Here is a 19,714-nt window from a genome sequence, read left to right as displayed (position 1 = left end):
TGGATATACGTCGATCTAAATAGCTTCTGAAGGACGCTGACTTTCGCCAAACTGTTCTTGGTGAGTAGTTAAATGTATTTCATGCCAGAAATAAGGTTTAAAAATACCGGAGTTTCCTTTTAATACTTTTCAATCTTAACATTGTCACTGATAAATGTTTTGGTACAGGAAAATTTAGCCCACGTGTGTATGTGTATGTATATTCGAAATGAATAAAAGTAAAGTCAAATATTTGAATGGAAGAACGCTTTTGAGACAAGCAAAAAGAGAATGAAGACGGAAAAAAATAGAGAGAGATAGCATTAGCTAAGGAGAGAGTGAGATGAATGAGTATGAGAGTGAAAGAATGCGGAAGGTTGGAAAAGAAGAGAAGAGTGATGTGGTGAGAGAGTATGACATGAAGCTGTCTGCTTGTGTCACACTGGGTCTAGTCTATTTTCACCTCTCTGTGCATTGGTGATGCAAATCCAAAAAGAAGTCTTAATCTAAATATAGCATTCACTCTGACTTGAATCTTGACACAATTCTTTCTCATCCTTGTGTTAGAAATGGGAAGGTGGAGGACAGTGAGAGTAGTTTATACTAAATACAGAGTGGAAGGATCAAGGATGTGAAGAGGAAGTATGACTCAGAATGGGGTAAAATCTCTGCTGTGGGGGAGAGGGGTAAAAAGAACTGACTGTTGAAAGATGAAAAACGAGTTATGGGTTATGTGAAGTTCACATCGTCGTGGTAGAGCAAAGACCCTGACACACATGTAACCTCTCAACTTTGAGTTGTGAAACTTCTGAGTCTAACAGTCTCAGCATATCAAAACAAGCCTGCTTAGTCTCCATGTAAAATACTTCAAAGCTATTCTAATTGGAAGCAACAGCTACTGTAAGTCACTAAGCAGTCTAAACCAGTCATAGGTTACAATCTGCTTTACAGTGTTGCGGTAAAAGCTGCTTTGTTCCATTCATTTGTAGGAAACTCTAGGCATGAACCTAGCAGAAAATAGCTCCACGTGGCTAATTAGCATAAGGAACGCCTGGGAAGAACACATATTTGCACATCATTATGAGGTATATTATAAAGGCATGTTTTAGCTACTGTTTTTCCATCTTATATTTGCACGCATACTGTGTTTACACTATTACAAAAGATGCCCTTTATTGAAAAAAATGGCTGAAAAGATGCTCAGTTAAGCTTTATTTCATCATAAAGCTTGGCTAACATCTCATTGGCAAATGTACAGGTCACGACTGAGATCAAACAATTCATTTCAGATACGGCTATCATAAGATCCTCCTCATATGTCTGTGCTTACCTTTGAACACTGAAGAAAAAACACAGTTTGATGAACTGATTACTAAGTTACAAAGATGGCGTTTCAAATACTCTATTACATTACTTTTTAATAGAATCAAAAAGTTATTTCAACTCCTCATTTTTAGCCAATAGTTTCATAGATAATACGAAGCTCAGCATAGACCTTTCAGAACTGACTGTTCTTTTAGTGTGCTCTAGTAAACCAAATGTTCTTGTGCTTGACAGGAAATTCTTTATCTATAATGAATACATAAAAATAGAAGGATAAACGTATGGTTCAGGTAAAACCCAAGCACGTTTCTCGATCATGTGTGATCTTTAGGCAGTTAGCATCCCATCCTGGTTTATAACCTCTCACATCAGCTAAAGTCCCACAAACTGTAGCTGTGATTTATGACCTTAGGCTTAGAATACCGTCATACCACTTGAACACACCGGTATAATGGAGCTTTACATGTTTTCTAAATCTTTTCTGGCAAAGACTATGATACGAGTCCTCACCTTTCAAATAATGGGCCTAATGTGTGGGTGCTCATGCTTGTTTTCCTAACAAAACATTACTGTTCGCACCCCTGTTGAGTTTATAGATGTCCCCGTGTAATGAGAAAATGGGCTCCTTTTATCACAGGCAACACACACACAGGCAACTCAACTCACGTCATTACAGCACTGATGGCACCATTCAACATGATCACCTTTAGTCATTAAAAAAAACACAGCTGAATGGAATACAAAGGATGTTTGAGAATTAATGTGTTGAGCTTGTTCCAAAAATACTAAACGCCTGATTCTGCTCTATGGAGAGCAAACTAAACCACGCCAGCATGGACAAGCTTGCGTTTTCTTTGTCAATTTAATACCATCAGTGAAATTTAACACAACTAATAATAAATTAAGACATCCTGGTTTGTCCTATGAAATATGTTTGTCACGTGTTGGAGGACCTAAGTGCATGACACTGATTGGTAGCCAGGAAAAACAAAAGGTGTGGCAATGCTGGATAACCAATACCAAAATAATACTAAAAAAAAAACTAAACCCAGGAACTGACAAAAACAAGGAATTAACTGGGAAACCAAAACCAAGCAGCAACGGCAACACGGGAGGGCAACCTGAGGAGCACAAAGTATCTGACAAATGCTGTGAAACTTCAAGAAGACTAAATAATGTGGGGGAGTGATTGGTGAATGAGTGCAGCTGAGAATAAGTGAACACAGGTGAGACGGAGGAGTTAATGAGCTGGCGGGAGGGAACTGAGGGAAAAAGTGATGAAGTGACAAAACCAAGACAAGACAGAAAAAAGACAGATGATGACGTTTGTTTTGACTTACCTTACTTTTGAGACTATCACTGTGTATCACTGTGAGTTTTGATTGCTGCACAATCGTAATCATTCTTAGGTTAATTGTTTAGATAAAGAATTTGACAATATTTTCCTCTCAGGCTCTCCCTATAGTTTGGAACTATGGATTAATAACAAAAACAAACGTTTGTACGAGAACTGCATATGCACAGCTATACACATGGATTAGTTGTCAGGCTTTATGGCCAACAAATATGTCTAGAGACAGCATTGGGTAATGTTTCAGGACCTAACAAGAATAAGACTGCGTGTTTTTATACATTATAGTTTTTATGTTCTGAACAAACATGCTTGCAAAAGAGAAAACTGAAGAATACATTTTTTTTTGTAATACAGTTTGCGTTTTCTGATTTACATTTATGAAGGTTATGAATGTGGCGTATGTGAGAAAAATCAGTACATGTCCAACAAAGGGCATGATGTATGCAGCACCACATATTGCAATATAGCAGTAAAGAATTTCCAGGTCTGCAGATTTTCAAGATTTTGGTGTGAAAACTGACCAAACGTTCTTCCTTGACCAATATGCTTTCTTAAGACAAACTTATATCCATGTTAGTCTGAAACCAACATTTAGTTGTTTACTGAGTCTTTTGTTGGTGTCACAAGTTTTCTGGATCATGAGTTGTCCCTCAGAAGTCCAACAAAAAGCATGCATTGATTACCCGTAGCATCCTATTAAGGATGGCAGAGGGTCTGGAGCCTAGATCAAAAACACAGACAACCATGCACACACACACACACACACACACACACACACACACACACACACACACACACACACACACACACACACACACACACACACACACTTTCACCTTTTCTTTCAATCTGGAATCACTAAATAATCTATCAGACATATTTATAGATTCTGGGGGAAAACTGGAGCTACTGGAGAATATCCATGTAGGCACATGCAAACTTCATACCCTTAAGGTAGGTCCAAATTGTACTTGAGGCAATAATGCTAACACCTGCACTCCTTCACTGTGTTACATGTTTATCTGCCTGGATACGACTTTTTCCCTGTTGTTCTGGGATTTTATCTCAGCTTCCCCATTTATCCCTCAATATGTGCTCGTTCTATTCCATTCTTGATTTAATGAGTTCAAGATTTACAATGAGACAGAGTCTGCAAAGCACCATAATGAGTCAAGTGACTCAAGCCAGTTAATGTAGCCAACTGTTATCTTTCATGTTCTGTTCCTTGTGTTGTTGTAGCTCAGTTTCTCGAAATTCAAATTTCACACATAAATTCAAATTTCATTGAAAAAAAAAAAAAAAATAATAATAATATATATATATAAAAGCTTTTAATCATACAATGACTGCTTTTTATCCAATCACATTGACAGCTGATGCTAGTTTGAGTGTTAATTTGTGCTTCTTTTCACAGATATAGTCTGTCCCTTTTAAAGTCTTTCTGACATCGAATGGGGGTGCTGTTGCTGACAACTCTAGCCCTGATTTGAAAAAGTAAATGATCTCTTCTATTAACATTTTTTTGCTTCAGGAGTTCAGGATATTGATTAGACAGGAAACGGGATATCTTTTTTGTTAATAATTGACTATTGGGGCTTAAACAGTATTATGATACAATTGAAGATGTTTATATTTCCAGCAATATTAGGCTGTATGAAGATACACCCATATGAATTATGACAGAGTTACAAGATTAAACATACTACAATTTTAGTGTGAGCTTGGAGATTATTGGAGTCTTACATACTTAGCTCTACAACGCTTTCTGATTGAAGACACAGGATAAATAAAACATTCTAAAGCTCCTCATCAGGATGTCCAACTCTGCTAACCATCCTTGCCAGGCCTAGATCTTCTAACAAGACAAGTTCTGGGGGAATGATTTGCTCCACATTTGAATATCTGCCAGTTAATATGTCAAGGAATTTATCAAAGCCCCCCTAAAAAGACCAAATCAGAGTGTGATGGAAGACTTGGGCGCAGAACAGATTGGTAAAGCAGATTGGCATCTCAAATGCAAACCTCCTGGATTAATTTGCATGGAGTGCAAAGCAGATTGCTTTGGAAATACACTAATCTCAAAATGAATATGCTTCCAACATAATTCTTTAAATTGTCGCAGGATACTTATCTTTTCTCTTTGTACTGCTTTAGGTGGCTATTTTTATTCATGTTGCTAAATCACAAACCAGCCAAAGTGTGTTATGTGATTACCTCCTAAATTATGAAAGGAAGCATTTTAGGATTTAGCTATATCATTCCTTACACCAAGGACAGCTGCATAGTTTATATGATGATGTGTATGTTGAATGTTTAACTTAATTTTCTACTTGATATAGATTGAAATGGTGCATGCTGATTTAAATGTATCAAATGTATCAAAAGCACTAGAAAACAAACGGTTGCATCCTGTTTCATACTGCCAATAGGCTGGCTTTTCATGCTATCTATAGCAGCCAGATTTACTGCATAGTTATGCCTTAAGTGCTCCCAAAGTGTGTGTGTGTTGTGTGTGTTTCTGTTTTTTTTTCTCCCTGTCAAAAATGTCTTCCCGGAAATGTCAAAGCCCTAATGTGTAAAGTATATCCTTTCAAAGGGCATGTCAATGGTTCCAGAGGTGTTTGGTAGTTCGCTGGGTTAACCACGTTTTGACAACGCTTTTTGGTGACACTGCAAACATTCTATATGAGTAATCCCGATATGGAGCATATTGCAAAAGTTTTTTTATGCATAGCTACTGCATATACGATTTCCATAGATTTGTGCTTTTTCCTTCCTATTTTTGATACAACTCGTGCGGATAAGAAGAGAAAAAAAATGACTAAACATTTAAATCTGCATAGAATGACAAATATTGTAACTTAATTGTTCTTTAAATCCCACATTGATTCACTGACATATCTTTTATAATCAGGGGAATATACATACTTCCATCAAACAATAAACACACGAAAGCACAGACATGCACCCCGCCACCTTTGCCTCATATACATCAGTCTGTGGGTGTTGAATCCTGAGGGCCACCTACCTTACTGCAATGATGAATAAAACAGCAGCCTCTTGGAACTATCTGTACGTGTGTGTGGGGGGAGTTTCTGCTGACATGCTGGCTTTTAAATGAACTCCTCTGGCTGACTGTTTGGCTGGCACTGTGGCAGCTTCTGGTCCTGGCTGATCAAGTATGTGCATGCATATATTATAAAAAAAAACGAATTACCAGTAAAAAAAAAAAACACCAGCAGTGAGTTATCACTGACAAGAGAAAGCTAGATTGTACTATCGTACTCGCATGACATTGCATTGTGATCAGACATTGTCAACAAAACAGTCTAAAGAATATTTAATCTTCACCCTAATTTACCTTAAATATGAGAGATAATCACTTCCAAGGTTAATTGAAGTAATTCAAACTCCCCTCATGCTAAATGACTTCTGAAACCCACATTTAGAAATTGATTGACTACAAAAAGACTTGAAAAAAAATTAGGGATGTCTGGGTTTGTCTCCTGAACCTGTTGCCTCTGCGGGGCCCAACCTTGGACAAACGGATGATGATAGATGGATGGATGGATGAAAAAAAAAGATAAAAAATGTAGTCAGTCAAATGATTATTCATAGGCATTACCTGAAAAAGCAATAAAAAGGTTTTTATTTTACATAGTGTATGAGTAAGCATAGCGTATGAGTAAAGAGAAGCTTATATTGCCTCATGAATCTTCTATAGTGTATTAGCAATTATAGCTTTGACTGCGCTGTAATGTTATTCTTCTACACATGTAACAACAAGGACAGTTGGCCAAATTAAACTCAGGACCTTTATTGATTTGCTGTTTTAATGTTAAACACATTGACTTTTTCAAACGCGTCCCGTATGTCTACTGGACACATTTTAAAGGCTTCTTGATTTGCTTTTCAGGTCTAATTGTCATTTGCCTGTAACTGCTTGATGTATTGCTCTCTGTAATTCATGTTTGTGACTCTTTAACTGAAGATTTCTCATTTTTCTGCGATCCCAGACAAAAGCTCAAAAGTCGGTAATCTGCACTACATTTCTGTCTGTTACAGTGGTTGAATGTCAGAGAACTTTCTGACTGTGATAAATCAATGAATTCTGATCCTGCATGTAGTCAAAACACACCCAATTTAGTCAGTCATTTGTTATGTAGTTAGTGTCAAGGCTTGTGTATACTGTAATGAATAGCCAACACTAACAGTAATTAGAAGCCCACAAACACAACTTAACCCTACCTAGAGACAAAGTCAATATCTCATGTTTTTTATCTTTTTTTTAGTATTAACGGTATCTATGTATGGATGTACATGTGAATACATTAGAGTTTTAGTTTACTTTAAAGACTCTTAGGAATGACCATTGTTATTAAGTTTGGAGATGAGGGGGCTTTATTTTGTCTATCATTACTCTTTAATTGACTCACTACTTAGTGCTGGTAATAAGTGAGTGTGTTTGCATGCAAGTGTGTGTATTAGTGAGGCATATGAGCGTGAAGAGTGCAGATTTGGAACAGAAGGTATTCTTTGGGGGTGGTGATGTACTCAAGGAGAGGCCTTGAGGAAAATAGGGCTACAGAGATCCAGATAAAGGATGAGTATGATACAGAAGTAGTGAAAACGGAAGAGAAAAGTTGTGTTTCATCAGGCTCAGAGAGATGAATGGAGGCAAAGGGAGAAAGAGAAAACGATGGAGGGAAAATGAGGACAACAGACTTGTTTCTAACTTTGCTTTACTGTGTGTGGGAAGACAGATTTAGAATGGTAAGGAACAAATTAGTAATACAGACTTAATGTAGGAGTAGGAGAAAAATTAAGAGACATACATGCACAAACAAGCATTCTGCTCAGTTGTTTTTTAAAGCCATTATTTCTCTGCTAGCTACCAGGTTTCTAAATGCTTGTTTATGGAAAATGTTTCTTTTCGTTCTGGTGTTTTGTCCTTTTTGTAAGTGTTCTCGTGTATGTGTTCTCAGTGGTCTTTGTACGCATTATAAATCAACCAGCATGTCTAAAATAATGATGGACATCTGTGATGTGTGTAGTGGGTAAGAAGGGCAGAAAGTTCAGGAAAAAAGCCAGCGGCCAAGAGGACAGTATGAATAAGATGAGATGAAGGAAAGTACAGAGGAGGGTGGTGAGTGTGATTGAAAGAAATAACCAAATATATGGGATATGAGGAAATTGCCAGATGATAGCAGCTGAGGCTGGGAAAAAGTTTTTTACCTACGTGTCTGTGTTTGCAAGAGGCAGATGACAAGCCTGGGATGGTGATGGAGGAAAAAAGATGAGAAGGGGAAAACAAAAGGGAGTGTGATGGAATTAGTGAAAATGTGACAGAGTGGTGTGATAAAGGAGAAAGCCAGAAAGGGAGAGACAGAGGAGGATAGTTTAGAAGTTTGCAACTTGTAACTGTTGGGAATTGAGAAGAGGATTGGCTCTGATTGCACTAGGTTGAACAGTTGCAAGGGAGGAATATAAATGTCTGAAGACATTCAGTTTAAAGGGGAAGGAGGGCAAGAGAAGGGGATTATAGAAATTTTGTCCTGAAATATAATATGACATTCATGATGTGTATAGATCTGGAGCTTGCCAGCGCTTCAGGCAAAATCCTACCAGATGGTCAACATCGATAAGGAAAGTCTTCCTAAAGACTCGAGATCCTCAAAAAAAAATGGTTTTACATATCTTATCCATAGGGTTGTCAGTTGATTAAACTGTTTAATCATGATTCTATGTGTTCTAAATATACCTGGTGCCTGGATATTTCTTAGGGATATTTCTTAATAATCAACATAGGATCAGATCTGTATGCCTGTAATGTGCAAATGTATATTTGACTTATTCTTGCGTCAATCCAAAACAAACTGTCCTGACATAAACTGTCCATGATATTCTTCAGCATTCTTCCAAAAAAATATGGTGAAAGCCTCATGTCCAACAAGCACCAACCCCCTAAAAAGCACCAACTTTGTTGGCTAACTCTAACTTTCGTTACATTCAGGTCAACCTGAATATGTCACTCAGGGCATCACGTTGAACAATGAAGGACGAGGGTGAGAGAGGAGCAAGGAGTTATTGGTAATGGAAGAGCCGAAAGGAATGGAGTTGGAGGTAAATTGGGGAGAGATAAGGAACACTGGTTGAAACGAAATGAAGTCATGGTAAAGGCATGATGGAAAGGCAGGGGGCAATGAATAGGTGGTACACACCCTAAGCAGGAGAGAGAATGAGGTATGGTGGCTGTGTCGTAGGAGAGATGAGAAGAGAAAATCAAGTGAGAGGTTACAAGTTAGAGGCAATGTGTGGAGGGAATGAGAACTGCTTCACCATTCAGAAATATAAATTGGAAAGTAATTTATGTTTTAATGCTACAAGCTTCTAAGAAGGACAAAATGGAAGGGCAACAAAATGCTGCTATCTTTTCACAGTAGTTGTCAAGAAGGTAGCTTCTATCACTTTAATTACCATTTACTTATATCTTGGTTAAAACTTACACATAGTCTAACGGCTGGCTCTTTGCCGCTAGCTCTACTATTTTAAGATATCCAAGCAAGCCAGATGGGAGCTGAGTCAGCTGTGGTTTGCAAACAAGCTGAACCTTGCCTAAATCTATCAAGGGCTGACAAAAAAAGCAAAAAAAAAAGAAAATGCAGTCAGTTCGCATTCCTTGTTGCACACAAAGATAGTACATTTAAAAAGGATTTAGATGAATTGGTGATTTCCACATCATGTTTAACTTGCTTGCTAATGACTGAAGAATAAACACAGACCCTCTACCCACTCAAAGTATGCTCATTTGTGTGGGTGAAAGCAAAGCCCTGGATATCTACAGTAGATTTTAAAGGAGAGAAGCTCTCTGTGTGCACAAGGCAAGGGGAAAAGGTGAGGCAGAGCATGAACTTTGGCACAGCTTTATATGACAGGAGCTTGAGCACTACTGAACTATGACTGCAGATTCTCCTGACTTTTTGCCTCCTCAACTGTAAAGCAAACCAATTCACACACCTGTAACGATAAAGGTGAAAGAGGAGAGAAAGAGACAGGAGGAAAAAAAGGCAAAGAATATGCCAAATTTTCCTTGCACGAATTAGGTTACCAAGGGGATTTTGCCTTGAAAGAACCAGGGGATACACTGGAATCTTTGGCACGCCTATGCCATCCACTGAACTGTGTGCGTGCACACTCACTTGCAGACATATGCCCTTTGCTGTTATTTACTTAGATACATGTATTGTTAGTCATAGTGACCAGACCTGTTATATGCAAAGGCCTGTAAAAATAACAAGTGTCTCTGCGAAATGGCTGGTTTCCAAAAGTTTAGCATTTCCAAACTGCCACAGTTTTGATGTACAATTTTCAATATAAGCAAGTCAGAATGATTCTGTGTTGCAAATAAAGATACAAAGAAAAAAATGCATGTAGATCAGTAACACACTGAGGCACTGTGTGGACAAAGACTTTCAGGGATATTTCAGTACCAGAAGTATAAATCTTATAATCTATCAACATATTTCAAGTTAATATGTTGTCCTGCTGACCTAACATATAGTATTTACACACATACGGCTTTTATTCCCTATAACCAGCAAAACTACTGATACATTCTTTATAATTAGCCAAAATGATACATTTTAGAAATGTTTTTATCTGTCCATATCATACCTCACTGACCTGCTCTTCTCTCATGTGTCCATTAATTCCTTCCTCTTCCTCTTTTACGCACGTGCAAAGCACACATTAATTCAGGGCTGTCCAGTTCTCAGAATGTACTCCCTTCCTGCTCTCACATCTTTGCTGTAAATAACAAGCTGCGTGTTATTACATTTGTGTGTATATGTATGTATGTGTGTGTGTTTGTGGGCTTGGACTTTTTACAAGGCAGAATGATAACCTTCTCCATTCATCACCATCATCACTCAACGTCACCATCACCTTGCATTCATCATCACATTGAAACAGCAACACCTTGTCTGAAATCAGCAATACATCAAGTGTATGTGTGTGAGAGAGTGTTTTTCTTTAGTCATTATCCTTGTCAGGCTGTTAGTATTCTTGTCACATTATTGTCATGAACTGCAGCCTCAACAACAGGTGTGTGAGTTTGTTTGAGGAATGGATCCCCTACAGAACTTTGGGAATTTTCTGTGCCGTGTTTGGAGTTTAATAAGAGGCAAAAACCTTCATTTGGAGTTTGTAGAGAGAAAAACAATGGAACTTATTAACAGAGAAGAATTTGAGTGAGAGGGCAGGAGGCAGGTGAAGCCACTGAGTCAGATGGAGAGGTATTTTGTTGAGCTCAGAGCAGTTTCAGCTGAAATAAGGCAAACAGATGGCAATTTCAAAGTGGTCAGTGACCTGAATGACCTCTTTTTTTTCCACATTGTACTTTTCTTTTGATATGCAATGATTTTTAAAGAATAGGGCAGCACCCCTCATCTTAACAATCATTCCCTCAACAGTACTGAATCATTATCCTGAGATGGAGTTGGCAAAATTATTCGATCTTTATAAAGTGTGGAACATAATAAGTCTACATTGGATAATGTCCCATCTTAATTTGTTCAGTTCATCAGGAAATTGAGCTAGATTTTGTATGTTTAGCATATGCCTTTCTCTGCCTGAATGCCCTCATTTTATATCATTATTTGGATGGGTGACTTGTAGGCTTTCTTTTCCCTTGTCAAAATATAAGTTTAAAATTAAAATAGCCATTTTTCCACTTTGAAGTAAAATGGGCTGAAGCTTTGAAAACTACCTAACATATAATGATAGTGTATTTGTGTTCCCCTTCAGGATCTTTCATAATAATTCCAATCAACCATTACCTCTTTATCCACTGTTACATTTTCCATTACTGCAACATTTTACTTTGTGTCTACTTAATACATAACAAATCATGTTGAGGAGAGCCTTGGCTGAGCTTCATGTTCAGTGCTAATTAAGCACTTATGCAAATGTTATCATGAGTTGAAATGAAAATGCGGTGGATAACACCTTAAAGTGCAGCGTCACAGAGCTGATTGTATTGGTGCAGTATTTTATAAAGAGTTCGTCTCTGGCTATGCTCTTGTTTTGGTCAGTAGATCATTTTAAACTTGCATTACTCAACCTACCATGACAAAAATAACACTGATAAAAATCCCTAGAACACCTTGCTTTACCAGTAAATGTGTTATCATTCTTTAGTCTTTAATTTTCTTTTATACGTCTTATAAGTATCAAAGAGAGTGCACTGATAATGATGATGATGATGATGCAGAAAATTGATGCTTTCAGGAGTACTAGGTGCTCCTTTTTATGAAAATTCTTAATTGCTGGTAAAAAGTTTGACAATTTTCAACTGGCAGTAGATCATTTATAACTGAACTGATATTAGTTTAGATTAAGAAGAGACTGTTTTGAACATTCATAACTTATATTGTTAGGAGTATAATGAAAAATTGTAGAAGGAAGTTTTCTTGGCAGATTTGTTAGTTATACAAGGTTCACAGTGACGACATCTTCCTTTGCTCATTTTTCCTTTACCTCCAGCATCCCTCATCCATCCCCAGGGTGTATCTGACAGTAAATAGATAAGCAAGTTATTTATTGCCTTTTTATCAATGCAAACTAACTACAAACTGAATACCAAACACATGACCACTGGTGGACATCTGATCAATACTTCTTGACCAAATGATTTGGAGTCTCTGTTTATGGATGCCACATTCGTTTAATTTGACCACTGTTGTTGATGTTGCTGTTGTCATGGAAGTGATGGTTAGGAAAAATGATTTACTGTGTCACCTCACACACTTGGTGAATGTTGTGTGTGTGTGTGTGTGTGTACCTGCCCTTGGGCCATCTGTGTGGAACAAGATTCAGTACTTTTATTTCCTAGCTGATTTATGTTGTGACGTCTGCCGTTTGCGCTCACAATCACATTACCGAAGAGGAGAAGAAGCCAGGATCCTGTGTGTTGTTCGTTTATGTGCATACCTGTTTGTGTCCAGGTTTGTAAATCAGTATGTGTTGATGTTGTTCTGAAATAGCCTGCAGAGAAAAAAAAGGAGGCATTCACTCCTTCTTGGTTGTACTCTAATTGTTACATTTTTCTCATTATCTATAATGTATATTGAAGATTGTATGAATCTTCAGTGTTGCACATTGAAAATGGTCACAGCCTGTAGAGATACTAGAGATGCAAGTGTTCAAGGCAAGGCAAGGCAAGGCAAGTTTATTTGTATAGCACAATTCAACAACAAGGTGATTCAAAGTGCTTCACAGAGACATTAAAACAGAAGAAATAAAAAGCATGATTTAAAATTTAAACAAAAGAAGGAAATAAGAACAATAGATAAAATCAGAAAAAAGTATATATATGAAAGATAAAATCAATAGTTAAAACATGATTCCGTTTTGAAACACATTTAACCAAGCATTCAAATGAGTATCATGACTTGTAGACTTTTCATGAAAGTTTTGTTCTCATTCTAGTCAATTATTTCATTCTAGTCTATTTCTATGTCTATTTCTGCCACAGCACTAATTTCACTAATAAGTGCTGCTTTTAATAGCACACTTATAGCTTACAGGTTAGGTTGTGGTTACACTTAGTGGTGCAGCAGGTCTTAAACAGAAAGATATGGGTGTAGGAGAGGAATGAGGAACGAGAAAGACGGAAGGATACAACTGATTAATATCTTTATCTCTTGTACAGCGTACATTGCTCAGTTCTGAAATTGTGTTGTGATTGTTCTCAGAAGACCCAAATCCACATTCCTGGTGGGATATTTCAAAGAGATAAAAGAACATGCAGAGAAACCCTCCAAACACAAAGAAAGTGTTGGTAGAGCACTGTGCAGCTTTTAACATATGTCAGGGAGAATATCACTATGGCAACATCATTGGGGAAGCCGCAGATTAAAGGAGATATTTAGTGTTTGTTCTGCTGCATTGTAAAAAATGATATTATGAAACTTCCATTAGATCTCTCCAAACAGCACTTAGAAAAACAAAGCTACATTTTTATAGTTTGTTTTCGAAAAAATGACTGCAATGCGGTAAATTAAATAATTAAATTAGAAATCAAATGAAAGTATTTAAAACAATCTTTAATAAGGACAATAGATTTCAGTGATAAATCAGTGGTTAAAATCAATCCTCCCAGCTCTCCATGCATTTCCACTCTAGACATAAAGTCTTGAACTATCCTCTGATATGTCTAGTTTAAAATGTGAACAAATTATTTCCCAGCAGTGTCATCCTCAAACTGATTTGCAGCTCATTCATAATTCAACTCTAATAGAATAGTTAATGTCTTTGTGTTTTGCTCGAATGCGTTGTCCAGGACTTTTTCTCTCACCTCATATATACTGCATGATTATAAAAACAACCAAGACTCAATCAGTGATGGGGAATTTACAGTTTTAAGATGCTGCGGAAAGATTGAGGGATTCATATTTCATGAGGCTTTTTGATGAAGAGACAGCAGACAGCTTACTGCTCTTAACTGCAATCAAACAGCATGTGATTTGCGTGAGATGTGTGTTCAAAAGCTGTGCTGAACTTGATTGTTCTTTTGAAGCTGAATTTCATTAAGATTTTCTTGAAATATGGTATAGAAGAACAATATTTTGGTATTCAAGGTTAACGCTGGCCAGATAATATTCTGTTTCAGGTCATTTAATTGTCTCACACTGTTAAATTACATTCTAATAGCTCCGAAGCACTGAAGCTCGTCTGCTTTTTTAAACCACTAAGGAGCTAAGTTCATTTATGTGGTGCACCCTTAATGCTATAATCCTACTGCATTAAATTGATACTTTTAGGATGATTTTAACCACCATATGCTCCACTCGCACAATGTAGTCAGCATATCTGCCTCGATATGTGGTATATAATGTTTGTGGTATTAATGCCAGACTGTACAAAACCAATTACAGCTGCAGTGCTCTGAACATGGTACAAAAACAGCCCTCAGCCAAAGTAGACTGGTTATTAATGAAATTGGCAACCTGTAACTTAAACACAGGCACAAGTTATTTTCCAGCCAGTGAAATTATGTTTGCAGTGTCTCACTGCAATGGTTTTGCACAATTAGAAGTTCATTGGATTCAGGGCCTGAACTGGGTCAAAATGAGAAGCTAAAAGAAAAGAAAAGTGGGGAAAAAAACGGATAGTACCTGGTTAATTGTGTGTAACAGTGTAAAGTAAATGCCAAATCTTTACCAAGTACCCCATGCTGCCTCATTCCTTTTTCCTGTGTAGCACTGCAGGCAGATCGACATTTAATTGTACAACTGATGTAGCATTGATTAGTGGGAACTTTATCGGCTGCTACAAATACTGGTACACGGCAGTTCTTTTGAATTTTTCCTCGTGTTGCTGCTGTTTTGGCTGAGTCAGGGTGTCACTGTTAGTGACTGACCCTAAAATAGGACCCGTTTTCCCATTCAGGGGCTACATACTTCAAGCATTCATTAAAATACATTTGCTACTATAAGTCCTCTTAGCTTCATTGGCAAGATGTAACCTACTGTAAATACTTTCTGCTTGTTGTTTGGCTATTTATTGTGGGTGGAATTTGATGCATTTTACTTTGCAATGTGCTGAGGAACTCATCAATGCATACTTGTATTTAGGTAGCTGTTAATGTAGTCCATCCAATATGGAGCTGAAGGTTGAACTTGGTTGTAGTTTCTTTGAAATTCTCTGATATCTTTTTTTTGCTTTTCTTTCAACAGGTGCCATCTTTGACGAGTCCGCACGGAAAGATGATGAAGTGTTTCGTCTTGCGGTGGCAGATCTCAATTTGAACAATGAGATCCTGGAAACAGAAAAGATCACCATCTCTGTGGAATTCGTTGATGGGAACAACCCTTTTCAGGCTGTGCAGGAAGGTATGGTGATAATACTGCAGTATGTTTTCTTGAAGTTACACATTCATTGGACATACTTGATTCAGCAGGTAAACTATGACACAAATATCCAATTCAGCATGAGTTTCTTTTGTAGTTGTTTTTTTTGTGTTGTTTTCAATATATTCAGCACAGCAAGGGACAGGAAATAAATTTTTTGGGAGGGGAGATGAAAGAAAACAAATCGTCAAAGTCGAAGTTGGCACCAAATCAGCCGCTGTCCTTGATTTTGCTCATTAAATGGAGCTTGCATGAACTTTGAGCTGACCTGCATCGCAATCAGCTGAGGATGGCAATGGGATTTATTTCTTTCCTTTTCATTTTGGTTTACAGTCAGTTTATTCAATATAACTCAAGTTTGGACAAGAAAACTAATTCTTGAACATTCAGTCAAACAATGGAAATGTGCACATACTGTTTTTCATTCAGATTTATTTTTGCCAAGACATTCCTGTCAGAGACATGAATAATCCAACTGCTGGTACGCAGCTAAAATCAAAGGGTTTAATTCTGAATTAAGTGTTCAGTTTGAATTTGGTGCAGCTAATCTTTGTAAGATGTGTAAACTTTAAGATGTGTCAAAAACTTATTTTTGACTAAACAATCAAAATATCATCAAGTATGGATACACTGGTTTTGGCAGTAATAATGAGAAGGTTCTGTTGAGGTTCCCAGTTTTACACAGGTAAGTGGACATATTTTCCAAATGATTTGATCCATTTTTGCTAAATTTATGATGCCTATGCACAATTTATGCATTTTTCATATCACCATATAATTGAAAATTATCTTAACTTTTGGTGCTTGTTTACGTCTTTCAAAGCTCTTATGAATGAAGAAATTTCTGTCAGCCATTTAGAAATGGAAATGTTGAGTATGCTGTCTTGTGACTATCATAGCTAATTTTACATTTAAGGTTTTCAGTCATGAGAGCTAGAGTGCTTTGTGTTTATTTGCTGTCTACATAGCTATATGACCTCTTAATGACAGCCTTCCTTTGTACCTACACACTCATTATATGATTTTGAAAGAAACAGAAAGCAAAAGAATATGTTGGTGTATTTTGTGGCATTGCAGTTGTCTGTGCTGTCTGGCAGAAACAAGCACACGCAGCAAATGTAACAGTATGCCATCATAACAAGAAGACAGACATAAAACACTTCCATGTCAAGGCTGGTGCACACAGCGGCACAGTGGTACACGTGAACAAAACCAAGTGAAAGTTCTTTTTTGATTTTTAGATCACTTTTTTCACCACTCAATTGAAGTGTTATGTGGACAAGATGTCTCAAAGTCAAGGATTTGTTTTTTACCCCTCATTCAACGGACCTACAAAAGACCTTTCAACCATTTTAATCTGAAAATACAGCTCCTTTCCATATAAAGCGCTAATACCGTCACGACCACATGACTAATGACTCATTTGATGAGATGTATTATATTATTTTCGGCTACAGTGGCTAAATGAGAATTCTTTTTTTGTGTATGAATGTTTGATATTAAACCAAAAATCCTATTGGAAAGTATGGGATAACCCAGCTGTTATCTCCTTTCTTGATACTTCGAGAATGGATACTAGTGATTCGTGGTTTTATTTAGACATATCAGTGGTGATTCATTGTTATAAAGATACCATGTGAAGAGAGGTATATCTTTTAAATGAACAGACAAATTATTAAGCCAAATAAACTGAAAGGATACTTTAATAAGGGAAACAACATTTCAAGTAGGGACTCAACTCAGTTGACTCACTCTGCTTAACAATTACACTATGTTAGAGAAACACAACTGCTGCCCAAATGCACTACTATTGCTGACTGAAGAAGCACAGATTGCATGAGTATAATTTTTTTCATGGAGAAGCTGACACTAAGTAAAATGTAATGAAAGTATCCAAATTGAGTGTTAATGAGTCTGTTTGGCTGAATGGCTGCCTTTTGAGTTAATTACTTTTAAATAAGCAGGGATTAACCAAAATACAGGAATAAGCAATCAGAAAGAAATCACAGACAGAGGCAGTATTTACACAATGTAATGACACAGCTGCATACATTTCTTCTATAATGCATCTTTTTAAATTCTGAAACTTCGGACTAAACAAATCTATATCTGGCAGTCTCAAAATGCAGGTGACACTTGAGTGAAATCTTGCTTAAGCTTAGACACATAATTGAATCGCAAACTACAATATAAAGTTACTGATGGAAATTTGCATCACAATGATATCAGATGTCCTAATTTCATTATGACAGAGCAATCAATGAACATCTTGCTGAGATGAAATGAAACAGAGGAATAGAGAAGTGATTTCATGTGAGGAATGGGCCTAAAATAGCTCTCGACCTCAGCATTTTTTCACCATAGTTTTATATGCAATACTTAGTCAGACTTTCCATTTTGATATTAGATAAACAAAAAAAAAAAAACAGTGGATTTAAGATGGTAACATGAAAAACGCCACGTTTCAAAACTCTTTCTGTGATTTGAATAACTGAAAATCCAGTACAAAGACCTCATTATCAACTCATCATGCACATACGAAAACAAACACACACGGAACCTTTCACTAGCCTTGACTCGGAGAACAAAGGAAATCTTGGAGAATGCATCTATGAACTTGTTTGCATTTCATTCAAAGTGTGTCTCTGTCTCTGAGATTCGCAGAAAGGACCTCATGAGACAGACTTGTATGTGTATGAGTTTTAAGCCTGTTTTTGTACCTTCTAAGAGCCTTGTAAAGGGTGTTACTTTGATATGAGAACTCTGCAGTAATATTTCATACTCTGGCTGTAATTCTTTGAAGTCCCAATCTGAGTGTTCCTGGTGCATGTGGGCTAAATTTCTGTTTGTTCTTACTTTTTGGGGGGGTGATTATATGCTCACATCTCCCGGATCGTGCATTTTCTGTCTTTGATTTGTTCTTGGACTTTTATTCCTTACAGTTGTGTTTTTACATGTCAGTGTTTATTTTCTAACTTACCGTAATTGTTTTTATGCATGTTCCTTTTAAGCAATTCCATGTCACATTAATACAAAGAATTCTACATCACTGTATGTATATATAACTGTTTATTATTTCCATTATTACCATATAGGTTAGATACAATTATGATTCATTATTGCCAGCTACTTCATTGTCAACTGTCAAACTGAGGCAGCCTGTAATATCTTTGCCTCTCTCATCCTGGACTGTTGGGTCCCCCACAGTCTCGGTTTTTTTCAGGTTTGTCAAGATCTGAGCGGCACAAGGAATTATCCCCTGTATTCTTGTCAGATTTGTCCTCAACATACTGCATAACTAATTTCACTGCCGGTCTGCCTGCTGGTCATCCATTTGTCTGTGTAGTTGACTCTCTTGTAAATTGATCGTCTGTCTCCCCATGTGCCTGCCTAACAGTGTATTTATCTTGCTAACTGGTGATCTGGCTGGGAAGTCAATTACCTTTGTCTCAGCAGCTTGAAGGTCTGAAGGTAAAACTAAAGACAGTTTGTTGCATATATTAAGAAAAAAATCATTGTTTTCTGAAATAAATTACTGGTAGGTTGTGTATTGTTTCTATTATGGATTTACTTCTTGTTTACATGCACTCATTATGGACCGAGATGTTGTGGCAAAATATTTTTTTGTTCTTTTTTCCCCCCACTTTTAACGAAAAATGGAAACAAACCTCTTGAATTTTAAAAACAAACAAACGAATTTGCCTTGGAGTAAAATGTGTTATTTATGTGGGGATTTTCAGAAATTAACACATGCTGTAAATAATACACATGGTCTTAAAAAAAATGCTCAGACACACACAGACTTTTGTGAAGTTCAAATGTCTATTAAGATTTGGATGGCCAGAGAGTATTTTCAGCCATCTGTCCATTAATTTCCCCTTATATGAGGTTGGATCACAGAGGCAACAGGTGCAGGAGGGAAGCCCTGATATTCCTGTCCCCAGCGACACTCTCCATCTCATCCTGGGGGATCCTGAGGTGTTCCCAAGACAGAAGGGAAATTTAATCCCTCGCATGAGTTCTGGATCTCTTCCCAGTCCTCCTCCCATTTAGATGCACCTGGAAACCCTGCAAAAGAAGGCAACCATGAGGCAACTTTACATGTTGTCCAAACCACATTAGCTGGTTTCTTTCCATGCAGAGGGAC

At 37.2% G+C, this 19,714-nt stretch overlaps 1 protein-coding gene across 2 annotated transcripts in view; it reads left to right on the top strand.

Moving 5' to 3' along the window:
• Positions 1-19,714, top strand: part of grid2 (glutamate receptor, ionotropic, delta 2) — a 456,461-nt gene that overhangs the window by 62,719 nt on the left and 374,028 nt on the right. For both annotated transcript variants that reach the window (XM_072387763.1, XM_072387764.1), the window contains exon 2: positions 15,394-15,549. In XM_072387763.1, coding sequence (XP_072243864.1) covers positions 15,394-15,549 — 156 coding nt within the window. The remainder of the gene's footprint in view (positions 1-15,393; positions 15,550-19,714) is intronic.

The sequence above is a fragment of the Leuresthes tenuis genome, unplaced genomic scaffold (genome assembly GCF_036924035.1).
Source record: "Leuresthes tenuis unplaced genomic scaffold, fLeuTen1.0.hap1 SCAF_6, whole genome shotgun sequence".
Classification (NCBI taxonomy): Eukaryota; Metazoa; Chordata; class Actinopteri; order Atheriniformes; family Atherinopsidae; genus Leuresthes; species Leuresthes tenuis.
Note: the sequence above shows the minus strand (reverse complement) of the source record. Positions and strands in the feature narration are given on the sequence as shown.